The 20,414-nt window shown below is 44.9% G+C and overlaps 1 protein-coding gene across 1 annotated transcript in view; it reads right to left on the reverse strand.

Moving 5' to 3' along the window:
* Window positions 1-20,414, reverse strand: part of LOC141176294 (mitochondrial fission regulator 1-like) — a 102,573-nt gene that overhangs the window by 35,254 nt on the left and 46,905 nt on the right. The window contains exon 7 of the mRNA XM_073660232.1: window positions 11,990-12,239. Coding sequence (XP_073516333.1) covers window positions 11,990-12,239 — 250 coding nt within the window. The remainder of the gene's footprint in view (window positions 1-11,989; window positions 12,240-20,414) is intronic.

Below are 20,414 nucleotides of genomic sequence, written 5' to 3' on the forward strand. Positions count from 1 at the left end.
TGGAGGTCAGTATAGATGGACTAATAGAACAAGTCCCACACACAGCTAGAAGCCCAAATATTTTTTCAGAGGTAGATGCAGATAAAAATTATTTTTAATTTGCAACCTGATGGAGGTCAGTATAGATGGACTAATAGAGAAAGTCCCACACACTGCTAGAAGGCCAAATATTTTTTCAGAGCTAGATGCAGATAAAAATTATTTTTAATTTGCAACCTGATGGAGGTCAGTATAGATGGACTAATAGAGAAAGTCCCACACACTGCTAGAAGGCCAAATATTTTTTCAGAGCTAGATGCAGAAAAAAATTATATTCAGTTTGCAACCTGATGGAGGTCTGTATAGATGGATTAATAGAACAAGTCCCACACACAGCTAGAAGCCCAATATTTTTTCAGAGGTAGATGCAGAAAAAAAATATATTCAGTTTGCAACCTGATGGAGGTCTGTATAGATGGATTAATAGAACAAGTCCCACACACAGCTAGAAGCCCAATATTTTTTCAGAGGTAGATGCAGAAAAAAATATATTCAGTTTGCAACCTGATGGAGGTCAGTATAGATGGACTAATAGAGAAAGTCCCACACACTGCTAGAAGGCCAAATATTTTTTCAGAGCTAGATGCAGAAAAAAATTATATTCAGTTTGCAACCTGATGGAGGTCAGTATAGATGGACTAATAGAACAAGTCCCACACACAGCTAGAAGCCCAAATATTTTTTCAGAGGTAGATGCAGATAAAAATTATTTTTAATTTGCAACCTGATGGAGGTCAGTATAGATGGACTAATAGAGAAAGTCCCACACACTGCTAGAAGGCCAAATATTTTTTTCAGAGGTAGATGCAGAAAAAAATTATATTCAGTTTGCAACCTGATGGAGGTCTGTATAGATGGATTAATAGAACAAGTCCCACACACAGCTACAAGCCCAATATTTTTTCAGAGGTAGATGCAGAAAAAAAATATATTCAGTTTGCAACCTGATGGAGGTCAGTATAGATGGACTAATAGAGAAAGTCCCACACACTGCTAGAAGGCCAAATAGTTTTTCAGAGCTAGATGCAGACAAAAAATTATTTTTAATTTGCAACCTGATGGAGGTCAGTATAGATATACTAATAGAACAAGTCCCACACACAGCTAGAAGCCCAAATATTTTTTCAGAGGTAGATTCAGATAAAAATTATTTTTAATTTGCAACCTGATGGAGGTCAGTATAGATGGACTAATAGAGAAAGTCCCACACACTGCTAGAAGGCCAAATATTTTTTCAGAGATAGATGCAGAAAAAAAATTATATTCAGTTTGCAACCTGATGGAGGTCAGTATAGATGGACTAATAGAACAAGTCCCACACACAGCTAGAAGCCCAAATATTTTTTCAGAGGTAGATGCAGATAAAAATTATTTTTAATTTGCAACCTGATGGAGGTCAGTATAGATGGACTAATAGAGAAAGTCCCACACACTGCTAGAAGGCCAAATATTTTTTCAGAGCTAGATGCAGATAAAAATTATTTTTAATTTGCAACCTGATGGAGGTCAGTATAGATGGACTAATAGAGAAAGTCCCACACACTGCTAGAAGGCCAAATATTTTTTCAGAGCTAGATGCAGAAAAAAATTATATTCAGTTTGCAACCTGATGGAGGTCTGTATAGATGGATTAATAGAACAAGTCCCACACACAGCTAGAAGCCCAATATTTTTTCAGAGGTAGATGCAGAAAAAAAATATATTCAGTTTGCAACCTGATGGAGGTCTGTATAGATGGATTAATAGAACAAGTCCCACACACAGCTAGAAACCCAATATTTTTTCAGAGGTAGATGCAGAAAAAAATATATTCAGTTTGCAACCTGATGGAGGTCAGTATAGATGGACTAATAGAGAAAGTCCCACACACTGCTAGAAGGCCAAATATTTTTTCAGAGCTAGATGCAGAAAAAAATTATATTCAGTTTGCAACCTGATGGAGGTCAGTATAGATGGACTAATAGAACAAGTCCCACACACAGCTAGAAGCCCAAATATTTTTTCAGAGGTAGATGCAGAAAAAAATATATTCAGTTTGCAACCTGATGGAGGTCTGTATAGATGGATTAATAGAACAAGTCCCACACACAGCTACAAGCCCAATATTTTTTCAGAGGTAGATGCAGAAAAAAAATATATTCAGTTTGCAACCTGATGGAGGTCAGTATAGATGGACTAATAGAGAAAGTCCCACACACTGCTAGACGGCCAAATAGTTTTTCAGAGCTAGATGCAGACAAAAAATTATTTTTAATTTGCAACCTGATGGAGGTCAGTATAGATGGACTAATAGAACAAGTCCCACACACAGCTAGAAGCCCAAATATTTTTTCAGAGGTAGATTCAGATAAAAATTATTTTTAATTTGCAACCTGATGGAGGTCAGTATAGATGGACTAATAGAGAAAGTCCCACACACTGCTAGAAGGCCAAATATTTTTTCAGAGCTAGATGCAGATAAAAATTATTTTTAATTTGCAACCTGATGGAGGTCAGTATAGATGGACTAATAGAACAAGTCCCACACACTGCTAGAAGGCCAAATATTTTTTCAGAGCTAGATGCAGAAAAAAATTATATTCAGTTTGCAACCTGCTGGATGTCAGTATAGATGGACTAATAGAACAAGTCCCACACACAGCTAGAAGCCCAAATATTTTTTCAGAGGTAGATGCAGATAAAAATTATTTTTAATTTGCAACCTGATGGAGGTCAGTATAGATGGACTAATAGACCAAGTCCCACACACTGCTAGAAGGCCAAATATTTTTTCAGAGCTAGATGCAGAAAAAAATTATATTCAATTTGCAACCTGATGGAGGTCAGTATAGATGGACTAATAGAATGATGCTATGCCCAAAAGATTTTACTTCACTAGGTGCAGTAAAAAAATTGCTATTCTATACACAGGTGGTATATCTTGCAACACAGATAGGCTACTCCACTGACTAACACACTCTGCAATAGGCCAAAAAGGATTAGCTTTGCTAGATTCAGCCAAATGCTGTGAAAAAAACTTGCACAGCACTGGCACAGACCTGCCTGGCAAAAACTGATAGGAACTGATGTAACCTAGTCCTGAAAAGGACTGCAATTACAATTAGTCTTTACTCCCACAATCTATCTATTTAAGAGCACAGACCTGCCTGATAAAAGTCGTAGGAAATGCTGTAACCTAGTCCTTAAAAGGACTGCAATCACAACTATTCCCTACTCCCAAGCTATCTGTAGATTTGTGCGAAAATTGGCTTGAAATTAACAAGGTATAGCGCACACAGCAACAGCGGTGCCGTCTAACACGCAGCTGCAGCAGTGAGAAAATGGTGGCGACGGGGAAAATGGCTTGGTCTTATAGGGCAAGGACATGTGACATACACTGCCAATGACACATGCCCTTGCTTGTGTGAAAAAAAGCACTTCGCTCCGTGTGTGCGCTGCTGATAGGCTGACAGATTGCACCTCCCCACTGTAAATGCGGGAAAGAGAAAAAAAAATGGAGATCTTCATTATTCCTGCAGAGATCCATCCCCTGTCCCTCCCCCCGCCCCGCTGTACACTCAAACTGCGTATTAACATTAATTTTCATCATTACTGAGAAAAAATCCAGTTATGATTTTGGTGCACGAACAGTTATCGAACATAACCTCGAACAGCCGAATTTTTCTCAAATCGTTCGTGTTCGCCGAACGGCTCGAACACCGCCCAAAACAGCTCGAATTTGAGATTGGCGAACAATTCGAGTCGAACAACGCTCATCTCTATATACAATACTATACATCTGACGAGTCGCTTGTCATCTTTTCTGTACATGTGAATGCTGCATATCAGCAAAACTTTGTTCACACACTGCTACTAATGGGCTACCTAGGAATCTGTATTGGGGACTGTGATAATACAGCCTAAAATCTTAATTAGCCAGACGATTAGATTTGTTAATCCAAGAGAAATACCTTATTGTGTTTTATTAGAGATTGCTGGCTGTGTTTTTCTAATGTTCTGCTTGCTTATCAGGTTATGTACACTAATTTAACTTGTAAAGTGTCCTGCATTCTACTAATCTCATTAGTACCTCAGGAGCATCTAACCATTGTTCAAAAAATAGTCTAGCCCCATTGTGTAAGTCTTGAAAAAAGATCCGGCCGAGCCTTCACCACAGGGAGTCTCACATGTAGACCCAGGTGATGAGGTCACCTGAGAAAGATACCTCCACTAATGCACACTTAGCTTTGGGGGAGGAGAATGAGAGCAGTTCTGTCATTCAGGGGGCTGAGCCCAGAGAAGCAGAAGATACATGTTTTTTTGTCAGACTTGGGGCAGAGTGTCAAGGAGCATCAGAAAGACTTTACAAAGAGAATGAGAGACATCCTTCAGGAAAGTAGCATGGCACCCAAAGAGACACAGATTTGTATTCTATGATTCTAGTTTAAGGGTATTCGTCCTGACTGGAAAGATTCGGATCTGCTCCATTGACCATCAGAGAGACATGGATACATTTTGGGGAGACAAGGGTTGGGACAAAAAAGTCACCTGGCCCCATGGATATGTTGTTTGGAGTTGCCAGGAGTGACCTACCGGTTGCCTGCAACCCACAGAGACATTCAGAGAAGCCAGATTGGGACCCACCGGTCATGTGGCCCCATGGAAACTTGAGGAGAGGCCAGGTTGGGACCCTCCTGGTCTTGGATCTCGATGGACTGCTAGCTTTCTAAGCTTGCTGCTACCTTCTCTCTCTGGGGGCCAGCCTGAAGCGGGGGGGCACTGGTTGAAGTAGTCATCCCTGGAAGTCTCCAAAGTTTCAGCTGTTCTATCCCAGGCGGGCGGAGAAGGACGTGTGAGGACTGTGTAATGTTGTACCATCTTGGGTATTTGCTGGGGCTGTTCTATGTGTTTAATGTCAACTTTGTGATTCAATAAAATATTGCCACACTGTTTTACCCTCACCCTGTGTTGTCTGAGTAGCGTTATGCCCACGGAAGACCAAGGATCTTCACATTTTGGTGGCAGCTGTCAAGCAGCTTAAAGAGCACATTGTGAGCCAGTATTCTATAAACTGGACTGATGCATGTCACCATTAAAATAAAACCGGTCAAAATTGTTCTTATTACAATGGGCACGTTGTAGATTCAGACTGAAGGAGAATGACCAGTCCCCCCCAAAAAAAAAACAACAAAAAAAACTTCAAGCTATGTGACCAAGAAGAAGGACCTCAGTCCAATTGAGATGGTTTTGGATGAGTTGGACAGAAAAGTGAAGATAAGGCAACCAACAAGTGTTCAGCACCTCTGAGAACTCCTTCAAGACTATTGGAAGCCGTTCCATGTGAATGCCTAAAGAAGGTCTTGAGAGAATGCCAAGGATGTGTATAGTGGCCATTAAAGTAAGGCCAGGGACAGACGAATGTATCAAAAATCCAGAAAACTTGGGCGATTTTTTTGTGTGTTCAAACTTTTGACCCAGTACTGTATATAGCTGCTACCGGTAGAAGTAGACTTCATAGCATTGTACGAGCCAGAATTATGTAAACTGGACACACACCTACCATCATTAATATCTAGCATTGCTATTACTTTAGGTGGTGTTAGCCAGTGTTATGGAAACTGGACAGACAACTTCTATCAATACCCTTTTGCCACTCATTGGCTCACACCTACACCATAGCAGTAATTGCCTATTTCTCTGTTCCTTTGGTTTGGTGGAAACTTTGCACTTAATGTATTAAGAAAAAAGAGGTCAAAAGAAGTTGGAAGTGAAAACAAATTTATTTTAAAAACTATATACTAAATAGCAGAATGTACATCATTTCCTGTGAACACGAGCAGCAGATAAAACAAAGCAGCATCTCATGGTTCTCCCTGATTGCAAATGTAAAGCCTAGAAAAAGTTAAAATCACATCTGCAACATCAAAAACTCACCAAAAACTCATTGTGGGAACGTAGACTTAAAAGGAAAAGCATATAAAAGCATGGGTTCTTGCATGGAACACAGCCATCGATTTTTAGCTAGCAAAACCTGGTAAGAATTCATATGTTTCATCGGTCCAGTCACCTGTCTGTCCTTCCAACACAGGTTTATCAGCTATACAAGAATGGACATGCTAAAAAGAAAACAGACTGCTTGAGGGAGAATAAGAAGGCAGCATTTAACAATGCAAGTAATGCACTTTAAAGAGTTTGTCCAAGAATGCACTAATATGTCCCTTGTCACATAATTCAAACGGCAGTTCGTCTTAGTCACGCGTCAAAATGGGCTGCAGTCTGAAGAAGAAACACTGCTCCAAAGACCTGTGTCTCAATGTCAGAGGAGCTGTATCGTAAGCACATGTACCTCTGTGAGCCGAGGAGAAGTATGTGAGAGAATTGCACGGCGAATAAGCCTCCTTACCTTGCCGTGCCAGAGCTGGTGTGTCACTCTCCATAAGGAGAAACGCTACCCCTTAGACCTCAGTCCAGAGCCTCTCACCTAGCCAAATCAGAACTCATACTTTCCACTGATGAGGGCCAACAGCCCGAAACACCGTGTCTGCAAATTGAGATTCTGATTTGGCTTTTATCCTAAGTCATATTGCACGACTCGTTAAAGGGTTGATTATGACTTGTAGGATTGCTGCTTCCAACAGGTGGCGCTATAGAGTACAAGTCCTCTTTTATTCTGAAGAGGCAATTTGCATATGAGAGAATAAATCAATTTTCTTGGCTGACTGGGCACAAGGGACTGAGGGTGGAGACTGTGCTCAGTCAGCCCAGAAGATTGATTTCTTCTTGTCACACCCTTTTCCTTGGATCACAGAGGTATTGTGTGCTTACAATATAGCTCCTGTCTGTTGGGACACAGGTCTCAGAAGTAGTGTTTCTTCAGAATGAAGCCCGTCCTGACACGTGTCTAGGACGGGCTGCGTTTGAATTATGTGATGGGGACAATTTTATTATATGCCTGGAGAACTCCTTTTAAGTGCAATTCTACATGCACAGTATTTATTCATTACTAAAATCAGCAACTAACAGGACCTTCAAATGTCATCATCTCGGTCTACATATAACAGTACCCATGAAGCTTCACCTGCCATGGAAGGGTTTTCCTATGCAGGCTTTCCTTTGCTATTTTAAGAGTTTTCCACACATATTTATCAACTGCATGTGGCTTTTACTCTGGTTAGTTATGTACTCACACTACACCTTCCCCATCTCCATTTAGAGTCTTGCCAAACTAATTAAAGGGATTGTCTGCAATTTAGGGTATTTTTTGTTTTACTTAGATGCATGTATTTGAGGCTAAAAATCATTTTTGCAATTATGTTTACTAAAAAAATTGTACCATTTGCTTCTGTGTTGCACTGTCTGTTGCTGGCTGCAGAATGAGTTAACTGAGAATCATCAGTAAGCCCTTTCTAAAAGTCTTAATGGGAGAGTTTATAGAGCTTTATTAATCGGTCTTTTTCTGAACTCCTGTCAGCTCATTTATGACCACAGACCACATCAAAGTTGAATGTGCAGGGAAACAAACAGCCTGTAAAAGCCAAACGGTGAACAATGAAACCCAAAAATTATTTGTAATCTCAAATACACTGCATTTTAATAAAAAAAAATACTATGTATAGTATGTACCAAATTTTGTTATCTCCTTTGGTGTTATGTAGCTATATTGCATAAAGCAGCCGGGAAATAGCATTTGATAGACCAGAGTTAAATAATGAATGGCCCCAGTATGTTACAAAACTAGTAGCATGACTTTGTGTCATGGTAAAAGGGAACTGAGAAAAGTGACATATCCATAACATATGAGATAAATATCTGGTTGTGCCTCTGTCAAGACATCCAGAAATTGGAAAAACGTGGGATCCCATGTTACTGCTCTAACCTGGGGAATAAAGAAGCAGAGGTTATGATGTCACTTCAATGAAGTCTGGGTCTAATAGAGTCATTGGTCTGCTCCTCTATTTTTTTGCTGCAGGTTTATAGTGTACCTAGACTTGTGTGCTCCCTCATGTATGACCTTCTGATATGGAATAGGACCCATGCCCAAGTGTCTCCTGCCGTGGTACAGTAGCCACTAGAACTTGACCACCGAGCATACCGGAGTGTTGTATCACACCAAAAGATGAGACTGTGTGTGAGGACTAAAGAGTAAGTACGCATTATGGTTGTAGAAGAGCACAAAGGACCTTCTTCTGGCTGGTGGAAGCTGACCCAAACATTTATGATTTAGCCACTTAATAATAGTACTTATCAAAATGTTATTTTAAGCAATTAAAAAAATATATGTTGAAATTGCCCAACGAATCGTGTTACGGTGGAACCATGAGACTTGTACAGTAAGATAAACCTTCCAATGGCAATCCTAAGGAATAAATGAAAAAAGAGGAGCAGCTTGTTACATTAGGCTATTCGGAGTAATTGTCAAATTTTCACATGCTTTTCCCAAAAACCTCTGAAACATGTCCATCAACTCAGACATGGACTTGCTTTCTTGTAATTTCCTTCTGTGTTATTTTCCTAATAGGATTTAGCAGGTGGCGCCCAAACTACAAGTGAAGAACATAGGAAAAGTTAGAAACAGATATACATTCATATATACACTGGGAAAATCGTGAAGGATCAGTCAACGATTCAATTAGTTAAAACACTTCTACCCAATAAAGGTCTAGATTTTAGAGTATGTGGGTTGCCTTAAAAGGGTTATATAGCATCTATAAGAACTATGTTTTTTTTACTATGTAGTTTCAACAGTGTAAAAACTTGGTTTCGATGACAAATGCTTCAGCAAAGGCACATGCTTGACAGCTGCTCCATTCATTCCCTAGGTGGCTGCTCGGCTTTTTCCGGTAGACTCCCAGCGGTCATGCATCTGACCTGCGGCACATATTTTGTAATAGGGATAAAAGTTCACCATTGGGGATAAAAAATTCCCCATTCTGCCAATTGGTGCATGTTACACCTATGTGGACTTAAAGATATATTTTGTGCATTTTGGTTTCATTAAATATATTGCACCATTTGGCTTTTAGAGACTATTTGTTTCCCTGCACATTCAACTTTGATGTGGTCAGTGGTCTTAAACCAGCTGAGATGAGGTCAGAAAAAGACATAAAAAAAGTTACTCTCCTTCTCTTGTTATAACAGTTCTCTCCTATTGAACTGTTATAATAAGCTCACTGATGGATTCTTAGACAGTGCAAGATAGAGACTACAAAAGGCAAACAGTTCAAAATTTTTAATCAAATCCAATTACAAAAAATTATTTTTAGCTAAAAATGCATGCATTTAAGTAATAAAAAAAAATTGTCTTTATTGATGGACAACCCCTATAGAGCAATTAGGGTCTATACCTGTAGCTAGTGCCCCCAACATTAGAAACCATATTTCAAATAAAAAAGTATAAAAGCACGGACAACCCCATTTATCACTGGTCAGTAATAGATCATGGTATACAGTCAAGGACCATGTTATACAGTCAAGGACCATGTTATACAGTAATAGACCATGTTATACAGTCAAGGACCATGTTATACAGTAATAGACCATATTATACAGTCAAGGACCATGTTATACAGTAATAGATCATATTATACAGTAATAGACCATGTTATACAGTAATAGACCATGTTATACAGTCAAGGACCATGTTATACAGTAATAGACCTTGTTATACAGTAATAGACCAGGTTACTCAGTTTACTTAGTCTTATGACCACGTCACACAATAGATAATTGCTGGCAAGTATATAATGTTAAAAGGGGTTATCTAGGACTATTTATTTTTTTTTACTATTGACCTAAGAACTAACAGGTAGATAGTTGCTAACTGCCTGCCTGTTGTGCCTGGCACCAATCTCTGCTTACACAGAGCGGTCACAGCGATTCAGCGGCTTCTGCTGATATCATGTCTACAGAGCAGCGGCTTCTCTTCCGCTCTGGTCTCTTGATGGATCGTGACTGCCGATGTGGCACCCTGCTGCGCACAGGTACCACAGGATCCAGGGTGCATGGACGGACTTCTCCACAAGAGGCCCTCATTACATACAAACACCTCCACCCTTCCACCTCACACCACCAGAGGAAGCCTGTTAGGGATATATCTATGGAGGGTGGAGCCAGGCAGTTCAGTTAGTAAGGAGTCAGACTGAGACAGAGTCTGAGAGCGTGCTGACGCTGAGAGCAGCGAAGACGCAGCGTGTCTGCTGCAGAGTTCTGAGGGCCCCGAGTGTGGCCGAAGGCAAGAGGAGAAAGGAGAGAGGAGTTGAGGGGGCAGAGGAGCATCATAAGACTCACCCCGAAGATACAAACCGGACACCGGGTCCGCGCCTACAGGGTGCCTTTATACCCAGATTACATAGAATACTGATTAGAATAATGGTCAAAATTCACACTAGTGGTCACCACTGATTCAAATAGCTAATATAAATTGGAAAGGGTATGAAGAAAGGAAAGATGTGTGAATAAAATTTAGCTTTTATTAGTATAATTAAAAACTCTTGTTTAATAAAAAGTTATTTGTAAATGAATTATCATACATCTAAGGATGTATATAGGGCTACTACTATATAATTTTATGCAGTTATAGCCCAAAAGTTCCTATTTTAAATGTGAGGACACAGAGATAAATTGTCCACAGCCAATGTCCCTATAATTGTTGGCTGGGTATTATAAGTTGTATATCCCAAATATCCCAACCCTCTCTGTCAGATAATTTTGTTATTATTGATTCCATATACGGGATACTGTTGAAATGTGAGGAGTGATCATTTATTCTCCATTAGTGAGCCTCTTGTGGCTTCTTACATTCTCTAAGCTGTAAGTAAATTAGTAAGAGTATTGCATAGGGAGATATAAATGTTATGCTTGTTCAATCTCACTGCTACAGGTGGCATTAAAGCAACAGCTATTATGGCTGAGCTTACATCTAAGAGCCAAGCATTAATCTCATATGGGTAATGTAAGCGGTTAATACCGCTGGTCTACTAAATCATGCCCCTAGAGATAAAAGTGCTCTGTCTCTCCCGCAGCGTGTTCGTTCTGGCTGTGTGCGGATGGTCTGCTTACAATCACTGTTGTTAATTACAGAGATTAAGGATGCGGTCAACCGCCAGTTTGTATCATTAGCTTAAGCACATGGAGGTCAGAGCACCCTATCTCCCCCACAGCATTCTCACTCAGGTGGCGTGCAGGTTATCTGCACGTGGTCAATGCCACTTTATATATTAAGCCGGCAGAGTGGAAATTGAAGTGAGATAGCGACGGCACACAGCATGACAGAGAGTGGTATATGGGCCCTTAGAAAAAGCCGGTAACCCCGGCAAAACGCGCGTCAGGGACGTTTATCTTAATACTTTAAATGTGGTGACATATTACAATACCCATATACCACTCTACAAGCCCCAGCATCACCACCCACCAAACTCCACACTGCCCCGGGGGTCCGCTCCACCTGTGGGGAGCAGAAACACCTCAGCTACCATCCCATCACCCCCCCGGAGGTCTGCAGCAGCGCTGGTAATCATTACCAGCTACCACAGGTGGCATCACGAACTATTTACTTTATTTTTATTTTTCCTATCCAAGTTACTATCCCCTTTTTGGTTGACCGCCCTGGGCCACGGACCGGGCCAGCCACTGTGACATATCCCCCACCAGCATCCATAGGCCCGGCTGCCGAGTACCCCATTGCCCCAGGGGCGTGTCACCGACGTCATGCTGATTGGCAGCCGACTCACAAGTTGCCTAACATCGGCAGTAACGCCCCGTCGACAGAGCAGCCTGGAAGAAGAAGAGCTGCTCTGTTGACTTGGAGCAGCTGAATCGCTGGTGACAGTGGTCGATGACCTCTCCGAGCCGGCGCCGGATACAACAGGCAGGTAGTTGCCTCTGTTAGTAACAACCTGCCTGTTAGTTTTTAGGCTTATAGTAAAAAGATAAAATAGTCCTGGATAAACCCTTTAAAGATCCAGCAACAAACCTCCCATTCATGATCTTTCATAAGCCTGATTTTTGGTTGGTCAGTCATGTAAGATTTACAAACAGTACTATTGGGGCTGGAGAACGGAGACTCGTCATGAGATCTATTTTCTTTATTGACAGCGTCATCACCATTTCTGTGCGCAAACTTATGCTTCCAGGCTTTGGCTATAATGGCTGCAGGGTCTGTGGGATCATTAAGTGAACGTTTCTTCTTGTCTTTCCTGGTTGAGGGTTTCCCACCAGGGGATCTAAAGTGAAAAAGCGGTGAACATAAACATCACTGCCATTCTGTAACAGACGGGCTGACAGGCTATAACTTAGCTCTTCATACAAACCACTTTTCATTCATTGCTGCTATGTCTAATAAGATTTTTTTACAGATTTTTTCTACAAAAATGCATCAATCACCTGCTATCCATTTTCGGAAAAGACTTGTCTAAGATCCTATTAGTGGGGCTAATACAGCATATTTATAATTAGGGACAGACTACTCTGAAATGTTAAATCTAACATCATTATTGAAATCATGCTTGCATTAGTTAATTTTAACTTTGCAAGTTATCACCTATCCACGGGTCGCAGGAGGTCCGCATGGAAGACCCCCACCATGAATGGGGCTTGGAAGAGACACATTATTTTTGAGCCTTCTCAAGCATTCACACCATTGCTACATTATTATATGTGGGACTTCCAGAGAAGGGTACAGCCCTTTCGTTTTTTCTCCCCTTATTCCCAGAGCCATACGTTTTTTATTTTTTGTCAATGTACCTTTCTTTTTTGTGGGACGAGTTGTTCTTTTGATTAACACCATTTATTTTAGCATATCGTGTAGTGGAAAACGGGAAAAAAATTCCAAGTGTGGTGAAATTGCAAAAAAAGTGCAATTCCACAATTGTATTTTGTTTTTGTTCTTTTTATTTACCATGCTCACTAAATGCTAAAACCGACCAGCCATTATGATTCTCCAGGTCAGTACGAGTTCATAGATACCAAACATGTATAGGTTCTTTTATATTTGAATGGTGAAAAAAAATCAGAAGTTTGTAAGAAAAAAGAAAAAAAAAATCGCTTATTTCGCCATTTTCCGAGACCCGAAGTGTCTCCATTTTTCGGGATCTGGGGCCAGGTTAGGACTTATTTTTTGCGCCCTGAGCTGACGTTTTTAGTTATATAATTTTGAGGTAGATACAATGTTTTGATCGCCTGTTATTTTATTTTATTGCAAAGCTGCAGAGGCAAAAAAACCGCACATAATTCTGGAGTTTAGATTTTTTTTCTCATTGCGGCGTTTACCGATCTGATTAATTTACTTTATATTTTGATAGATAGGACATTTCTGAACGCAGCAATACCAAATATGTGTATATTTTTTAATGATTTTATTTTCAATAGGGCAAAAGGGCGTGATTTAAACCTTTATTTTTTTTTTTTACTTTTTTTATTTTACTTTTTACTGACTGCAATAGCCCCCTTAGGAGACTTGAAGCTGCAATAATCTTTTCACCTAAGCTACACATAGCAGGGCTTCAGCACTGCTATGTATAGCAGAAATCACAATTTCCTATGAATGCCGGCCACAGGGGATCTACAATGACAGCCACGGGGGTCTTCTGCAGACCCCCCGCTGTCATGACAACACGTTGGCACCCCGCAATCACATGACAGGGGCGCCTATGGGTGTGTCTTGTGACGAGCCTCTGGCAGGTGTGTGTTAAATGCCACTGCCAGTGATTGACTGTGATATTTAACTGGTTATCTCGGATCCGCCGACGGCTGTTAGGGGCACATGACAGCTCATGAGATTGTGGCGCCCTGCTATGCATTGGTGACAAAGATCCTAGAAGGGTGCATGGACGGATTCCTCCACAAGAGGCCCTCATAGCATTCACACACCTCCACCTTCCACCTCAGACTACCAGAGGGAGCTCGTTAGGGATATAAATAGGGAAGGTGGAGCTAGGCAGTTAGTCTAAGGCTGGAGTCCACAGAGAGTGAAGCCTGTGAGAAAGTCAGTCCAGCACAGACTCAGTGAGCTCAGGTTAGTGAGCCTACGACGTGCCGACGCCATAAGAGCGGTGAAGAGTAGCGAGGCCTACTGCCAGTGTGAAGCCTAGTGAGGGCCCCAAGCGCGGCCGAAAGCAAGTGGAGTAAGTGAGCTACATAGGGGGCAGAGGAGCTTAGCCAGCTCACCCCAAAACCATTTACTGGACACCGGGTCCGTGTCTGCAAGGATCTCTAGGACCAGCAGAAACAACCAGAACCCCTGGCGAACTATATGTCCCAGGAACACCAGAAGCTGACCGTTATCCCAGGGTCAGGAATCACAGAGGCCCAAGAGACCAGGGAGTGTGATCTCTATCAGAAGGCCCTACCACCAGGTCAGGAGGTGCGAGACAGAGACCAAGTTAGTCCTAGCTTCAGGCAGGTCATAAACTTATCAGGAAAAGGCAAGAAACAGGAGGCCCCACACCCGCTCACTGGGGAGAGTCCTGAAATGCACTCTTCACCCTATAGAGCCCTGAATCGTGCCTGAAACACCACCAGTAAAGGTACTGAAGTGAACTGTTGTAAGTGTGCCTATACTTCTCCTGACCCGGCTGGGTCCCCTCTGTCCTGCATCCCCTCTCCTACGCTGCCCTGAGGCCCTGCTCCACCTGTGGGGAGCCGCACCAACTAAGCTGCCTGATCACCGGCCTCAGAGGACTGTAGCAGCGCTGGTGATTCCCACCAGATACCATGGGTGGCGTCACGAACTTTCTCTTATCCCATATACCTTTTCCCCCATTCCTTTGCTTTTAAGAGTGACCCCAGGGTACGGGCTCGGGAGCCGGCCACCGCGACATCCCCCAAATCTAACAGCAAGGCCCGGGTGCCGAGTCGTCCCCCAACACCCTGGGCGCGTCATCTCTTCCTGGCATCACAAACAGGATCCCGTGCCCACTGCAACAACGGAGTGTTGTGCCCGTTGCCACCGGGTACTGTGCGCCTTTAATAAAAACTGTGTATTTAACTGTGGTGAAAGATTGCCGCCATTGTTGTGCCGCCGAGCGGGAAGAAGGGCGTAACCGCGGGAAACTGAGAGGCGTACCTGCTGAAGCGCGCGAAGCCCCGGACACACCCCACGCCTCGAAGTCATACCAGGAAGCGCCAGGTCCTTGAAGGAGCCTCAGTGAGCGCTCTGACGTAGGACGCAAGCGACGCAAGAGATGAATAGCCCAGAGGATGGGGATGACTCGGCGCCCGGGCCTAGTTGTTCTGGTTTATGGGGGGATGTCGCGGTAGTCGGCTCCCGGGGCCGTACCCTGGGCCTCTCTTTTAAAAGGGGTTTATAATTATATAAAAGTTCGTGACGCCACCTGTGGTATCTGGTGAGAAGCACCAGCGCTGCGGCAGCCCACTGAGGCCGGTGATAAGGCAGCTTGATGGAACAGCTCCCCACAGGTGGAGCTAGGCCTCAGGGCAGCGTATGAAGGGGGAATGCAGGACAGGGAGGCCCAGCCGGGCCTACGGAAAGACAGGCAAACATACAGTTCTCTTCAGTACCTTTTACTGATGGGAAATCAGGCACGTCTCGGAGCACTGTAGGGTGAAGGGTGCATTTCAGGATCCTCCCAAGAGAGCGGATATAGGGCCTCCTGTTTCTTGCCTTTGCGTAGTAGTTTCTGACCTGCCTGGAGCTAGGCCTAACTTTGTCTCTGTCCTGCACCGGCTGACTTTGTGGTAGGGCCTTCTCTTGAAGTACACGCTCCCAGCTTACGGGGTCTATGCGTTTCCTGGCTCTGTTACGTATCAGCTCTTTGGTGTTCCTGGGACCTGTAGTTCTCCAGGGATTCCGGTTGTGCTTTACTGGGTCATAGAGATCCCTGTAAGCTCGGACCCGGTGTCAGGTATATGCTTCGGGGTCAGCTGGTTAAGCTCCTCTGCCCTCTATGTTACTCACTCTCCACTCGCCTTCGACCTCGCTCGAGGCCCTCACTAGGCTACACACACTAACGGCAGCTTGCCGCGCTTCACCGCTCTTATGGCGTCGGCACGCCTTGGGCTCACTAACCTGAGCTAGGCGAGTCTGGACTGCGCTGCACTGCAGGCTAACAACTGCAAGAGCTGGAACTGGCTCTGTCCCCTGAGGTAACTCTTCTCAGACAGCACTGAACTTCAGCTTCTCACAGGCTCGACTCCAGACCAGACTGCACTGCCTAGCTCCACCTTCCCTATTTATATCCCTGACGGGCTCCCTCTGGTGGTCTGAGGTGGAAGGTGGAAGTGTGTGTATGCTGTGCGGGCCCCTTGTGGAGGAATCCTTTCATGCACCCTTCTAGGATCTGTGGCACTCATGCATAGCAGGGCGTCACACAAGGTCCTGAAGAAGACCATCACCTGCGGAGCTGCGGCCTACCGGAAGAAAAGAAAAGAAGGTAGGCCACGGTTCGCTAGGGGGGCGCCAGAATGTCCGAAGAACAGCACAACGCCGGAGTACCGGTTAATGGCCCTGATGTCCAACCCGTGCTCGGCGCCGAGCAGGCCGAAGCAGCCGCTCCACCAGCAGGGCCTGTAACCCCTGTCATACCCATGGCCCTACCGTACATCCCTGGAGCGAAGTGGCTCCCCCAGTACAGCGGCAAACCAGATACCCTGTCTGGATTCAAAAGGAAAATATGCGGTATACTGGACATGTACTCTATGACAGGCAAGCAAAGAGCTGATGTTGTATTGGGACAATTGACCGATGCTGCGGAGCGAGAAGTAGAAAGCTGGTCGGCCGCAGACCAGGAGTCAGTGTCCGCAATCTCTAAAAAGTTACAGACTGTCTTTGAGAATTGTACTGAGACAGACCTCCGGATGAGGTTCTACAACTGCTCTCAGCAACCGGAGGACAGTGTTCGGGACTATGCCTGGCATTTACAAGGGGCCCTGCGAGCTCTGAAACAGGTTAGTCCAACCAGCTTCAATGATGAAAATAAAATGCTGAAGGAACAGTTTATCCAGGGACTGAGGTCCCAAGAGGAGAGCAGGACTGTGCGTTGGTGGTCCCTGGATCATCCAGATGGCACCTTTGACACCCTTAAGGACATGGCTATAAAAGGACTGCAGCCCCTGGAAACAACTGCTATCCAATGTTACCAGGGTGGGGCCACCCCAGTGCCTGCAGCATCCACCTTTTCCCCGGTGGCTGCTGAAGCCAAGGTTCCAGCAACGTCCCCTAGTGAGCTGGACAGCCTGCGCTCTGAAGTGTGCCGCCTGAGCAAAACCCTGACCACTGTACTGAGTGTCCTGCAGCTGAGGACGGAGCCTGAGGCAGAAGGAAGGATCCTGCTAGCCGACAGCCCTGAGGATGTCCCCTGGATGAGAAGGATGAGGAGGACAATGCCACCCCCTGGGAGGACCAGCGACCAACGCTGCCCGCCGAGGGACCCTGTCTGCCACCGCTGTCACAAGACAGGTCACGCTATTCAGAGCTTTCCTTTAAACGAGAAAACCCTGGGGCCGAGGTTCCGACACCCAGGAGTAGACCCCGCAGGCCCATCAAACTGGTACCACAGGTTCGTGGGAGGAAGACCTTTCCTGTCCATCGTGCTGGACGGCATCGCGACACCCGCTCTGCTGGACACAGGATCTCAGGTAACCATCACGCCTGATGTCCTCTACAAAAGGTTCTGGTCTATAGACGAACTTCACCCACCAGATCCAAATCTTTCCGTCTATGCCTCAAACAGCCTCCCCCTTAACCTAGTCGGGGTTAAGGATGTGGCAGTAAAGGTGGGAAGAGTGGAACTGAAGGACCAGGGACTAATTGTAGTAGAGACTAATCCTGATGATACAAACTTGTATATGGTACTTGGCACTAATATTGTTAGTAACTGTTTGGGGGAAGTGTTGTTCTTGCTCCAACAGATAGCTGACACTGCCAGACCAGGGCACAGAAGGGCACTGCAGAAAGAAATCTGAGCCTTTATGTACCAGCAACAGGTAAAGCTAACAGGCGGTGAAATTGGTAACGTACGGGTGACAGACCCGGTACTCATTGTGATCCCCCCGATGAGTGAAATGCTGATTTGGTGTAGAGCAGCAAAAGGTCTCAAAGTACGGAGCTACCAGGCGGTAGTAGAGCCCCTTAGCTCGGAACATAGACCTACACTCTTGACTGCCAGAGGGGTAGTGAATGTACGCAATGGGAGGGTGCCCGTATGCCTCCTAAACTATGGGGAGAACGAGATTAGATTACCACACTACGCCACTGTTGCCAAACTGTACACAGTAAATAACAACTCCTTACACACGGCGGAGTCCTTAACCTCACCAGACGAAGTGGAGGATAATGACCCTGGAACCCAGGTGGAGGATTGGTGTCAACAGCTCCATGTTGGGACAGACACCACTCCTGCCCATCAGAAGCAGGGTGTACACCGGGTGGTTCAGGAATACGAGCAGGTATTCAGTAAGCACCCACTTGACTTTGGGAGGATTAAGGGGGTTCAACACCATATCCCCACAGGTGACCATCCACCCATCAAAGAATGTTACAGGCCTATACCACCAGCACACTACCAGAAGGAGATGTTGCACAACATGAAGAAGGCAGGGGTAGTAAGGGATAGTTGTAGTCCCTGGGCAGCTCCCCTAGTTCTAGTCAGGAAAATGGACGGAAGCATGAGAATGTGTGTAGATTACAGACAAGTAAATCGCATTACACATAAAGATGCATACCCTTTACCTCGTATAGAGGAATCCCTGGCTGCCTTAAAGTCTGCAAATTACTTCTCCACCCTTGACCTCACTAGTGGGTACTGGCAAGTAGCTGTTGCTGAGGAGGATCAGGAGAAGATGGCCTTCACAACCCCGATGGGACTCTGCAAGTTCAATAGTATGCCGTTTGGACTCTGCAATGCCCCCGGAACGTTCCAGAGATTGATGGAGTGCTGCTTGGGACACCGCAACTTCGAGACTGTACTACTATACCTGGACGACGTGATAGTGTACTCCAAAACGTATGAGGACCACTTGAAGCACCTGGCGGAGGTATTTGAGTCGCTGTCCCGGTATGGGATGAAGCTGAAGCCCTCAAAGTGCTACCTGCTCAAGAGGAAGGTACAGTACCTGGGGCACATCGTTAGTCCAGAGGGAGTAGCACCAGACCCGGAGAAGGTCACTGCCATCCAGAAATGGCCGGAGCCGAAGAGCCTCAAGGAGGTACGTCAGTTCCTGGGACTAATCGGGTATTACCGGAGGTTTGTGAAGGACTATACCAAGAAAGCGGCGCCTTTGCAAGATCTCCTGGTAGGACAGTCCGGGAGAGGCAGAAACCCCCCGTTCCAGTGGGGAAAGGAGCAAGCTGAATCCTTTGAGGTGATGAAGGAGATCCTGACCGGCGAAGAGATCCTAGCTTACCCTGACTACAGCCAACCGTTCCTGCTGTACACTGATGCCAGCAATGAAGGATTAGGAGCTGTACTGAGTGAGAAGCAGAATGGCCGAGAGAAGGTGATCGCCTATGCAAGCAGGAAGCTCCGCCCGACCGTGAGGAACCCAGAGAACTATAGCAGCTTCAAGTTGGAGTTCCTGGCCCTGGTCTGGGCCATCACCGAGAGGTTCAAGCACTACTTAGCCTCCAATAAGTTCACTGCCTTCACTGATAATAACCCCTTGACTCATCTAGAAACAGCCAAGCTAGGAGCCATGAAACAACGATGGATGGCTAGGCTGTCAAACTACCAATTCACTATTAAGTACCGGGCAGGCTGCAAGAACGCCAACGCCGATGCCCTGTCCAGGATGCCTCACCAGTTGGATACTGAAGAAGAAGTGGATGACCTGGAGGAGATTGAACTACCTGCCTTTCATCAGAATGGAGTGGTCCACGAGCAACAAGCTTCCAGGAGGCAACGTGGTAAGACATTAAACCCCCTGCATCACCACAGCTGGAAGGAGACCCAGGATAGCGACCCGGTTGTCAGCCGTATCAAAGAACTGATAACCAAGGAAGGTTCCTCCCTGGAGAAGGAAGCGTCTCTCCAAGCCAAGCAGCTGTGGAATGAGAAGAGCCGGCTGTTCATCTATAGGGTGAAGCTGTGCCGGAGGTACGTCAACCCCAAAACCCATGAGATGGTATGGCAGATAGTGGTGCCCAAGACAGACATCCAGATGGTGTTGGAAGCCTACCACGATCAGGCGGGGCACTTTGGCTGGAAGAAGCTAGAAACCCTTCTGAAGTGTCAGTTTTATTGAGTAGGAATGCGCAGTTCCATTGAGAGGTGGTGCCGGAATTGTGGACCCTGTAGCCTCAGAAGAAAAGACTACAGCAGCCAGAAGGCAACCCTGCAACCCATGAAGATGACTCGTCCCTTAGACATCGTAGCCCTGGATCATGTCAAGCTGTCACCCAGCAGGTCAGGATATTCCTATGCCCTGACCATGGTGGATCACTA

Source organism: Phyllobates terribilis, unplaced genomic scaffold, assembly GCF_046119375.1.
Source record: "Phyllobates terribilis strain yellow unplaced genomic scaffold, ASM4611937v1 Scaffold_24__1_contigs__length_18792416, whole genome shotgun sequence".
Taxonomy (NCBI): domain Eukaryota; kingdom Metazoa; phylum Chordata; class Amphibia; order Anura; family Dendrobatidae; genus Phyllobates; species Phyllobates terribilis.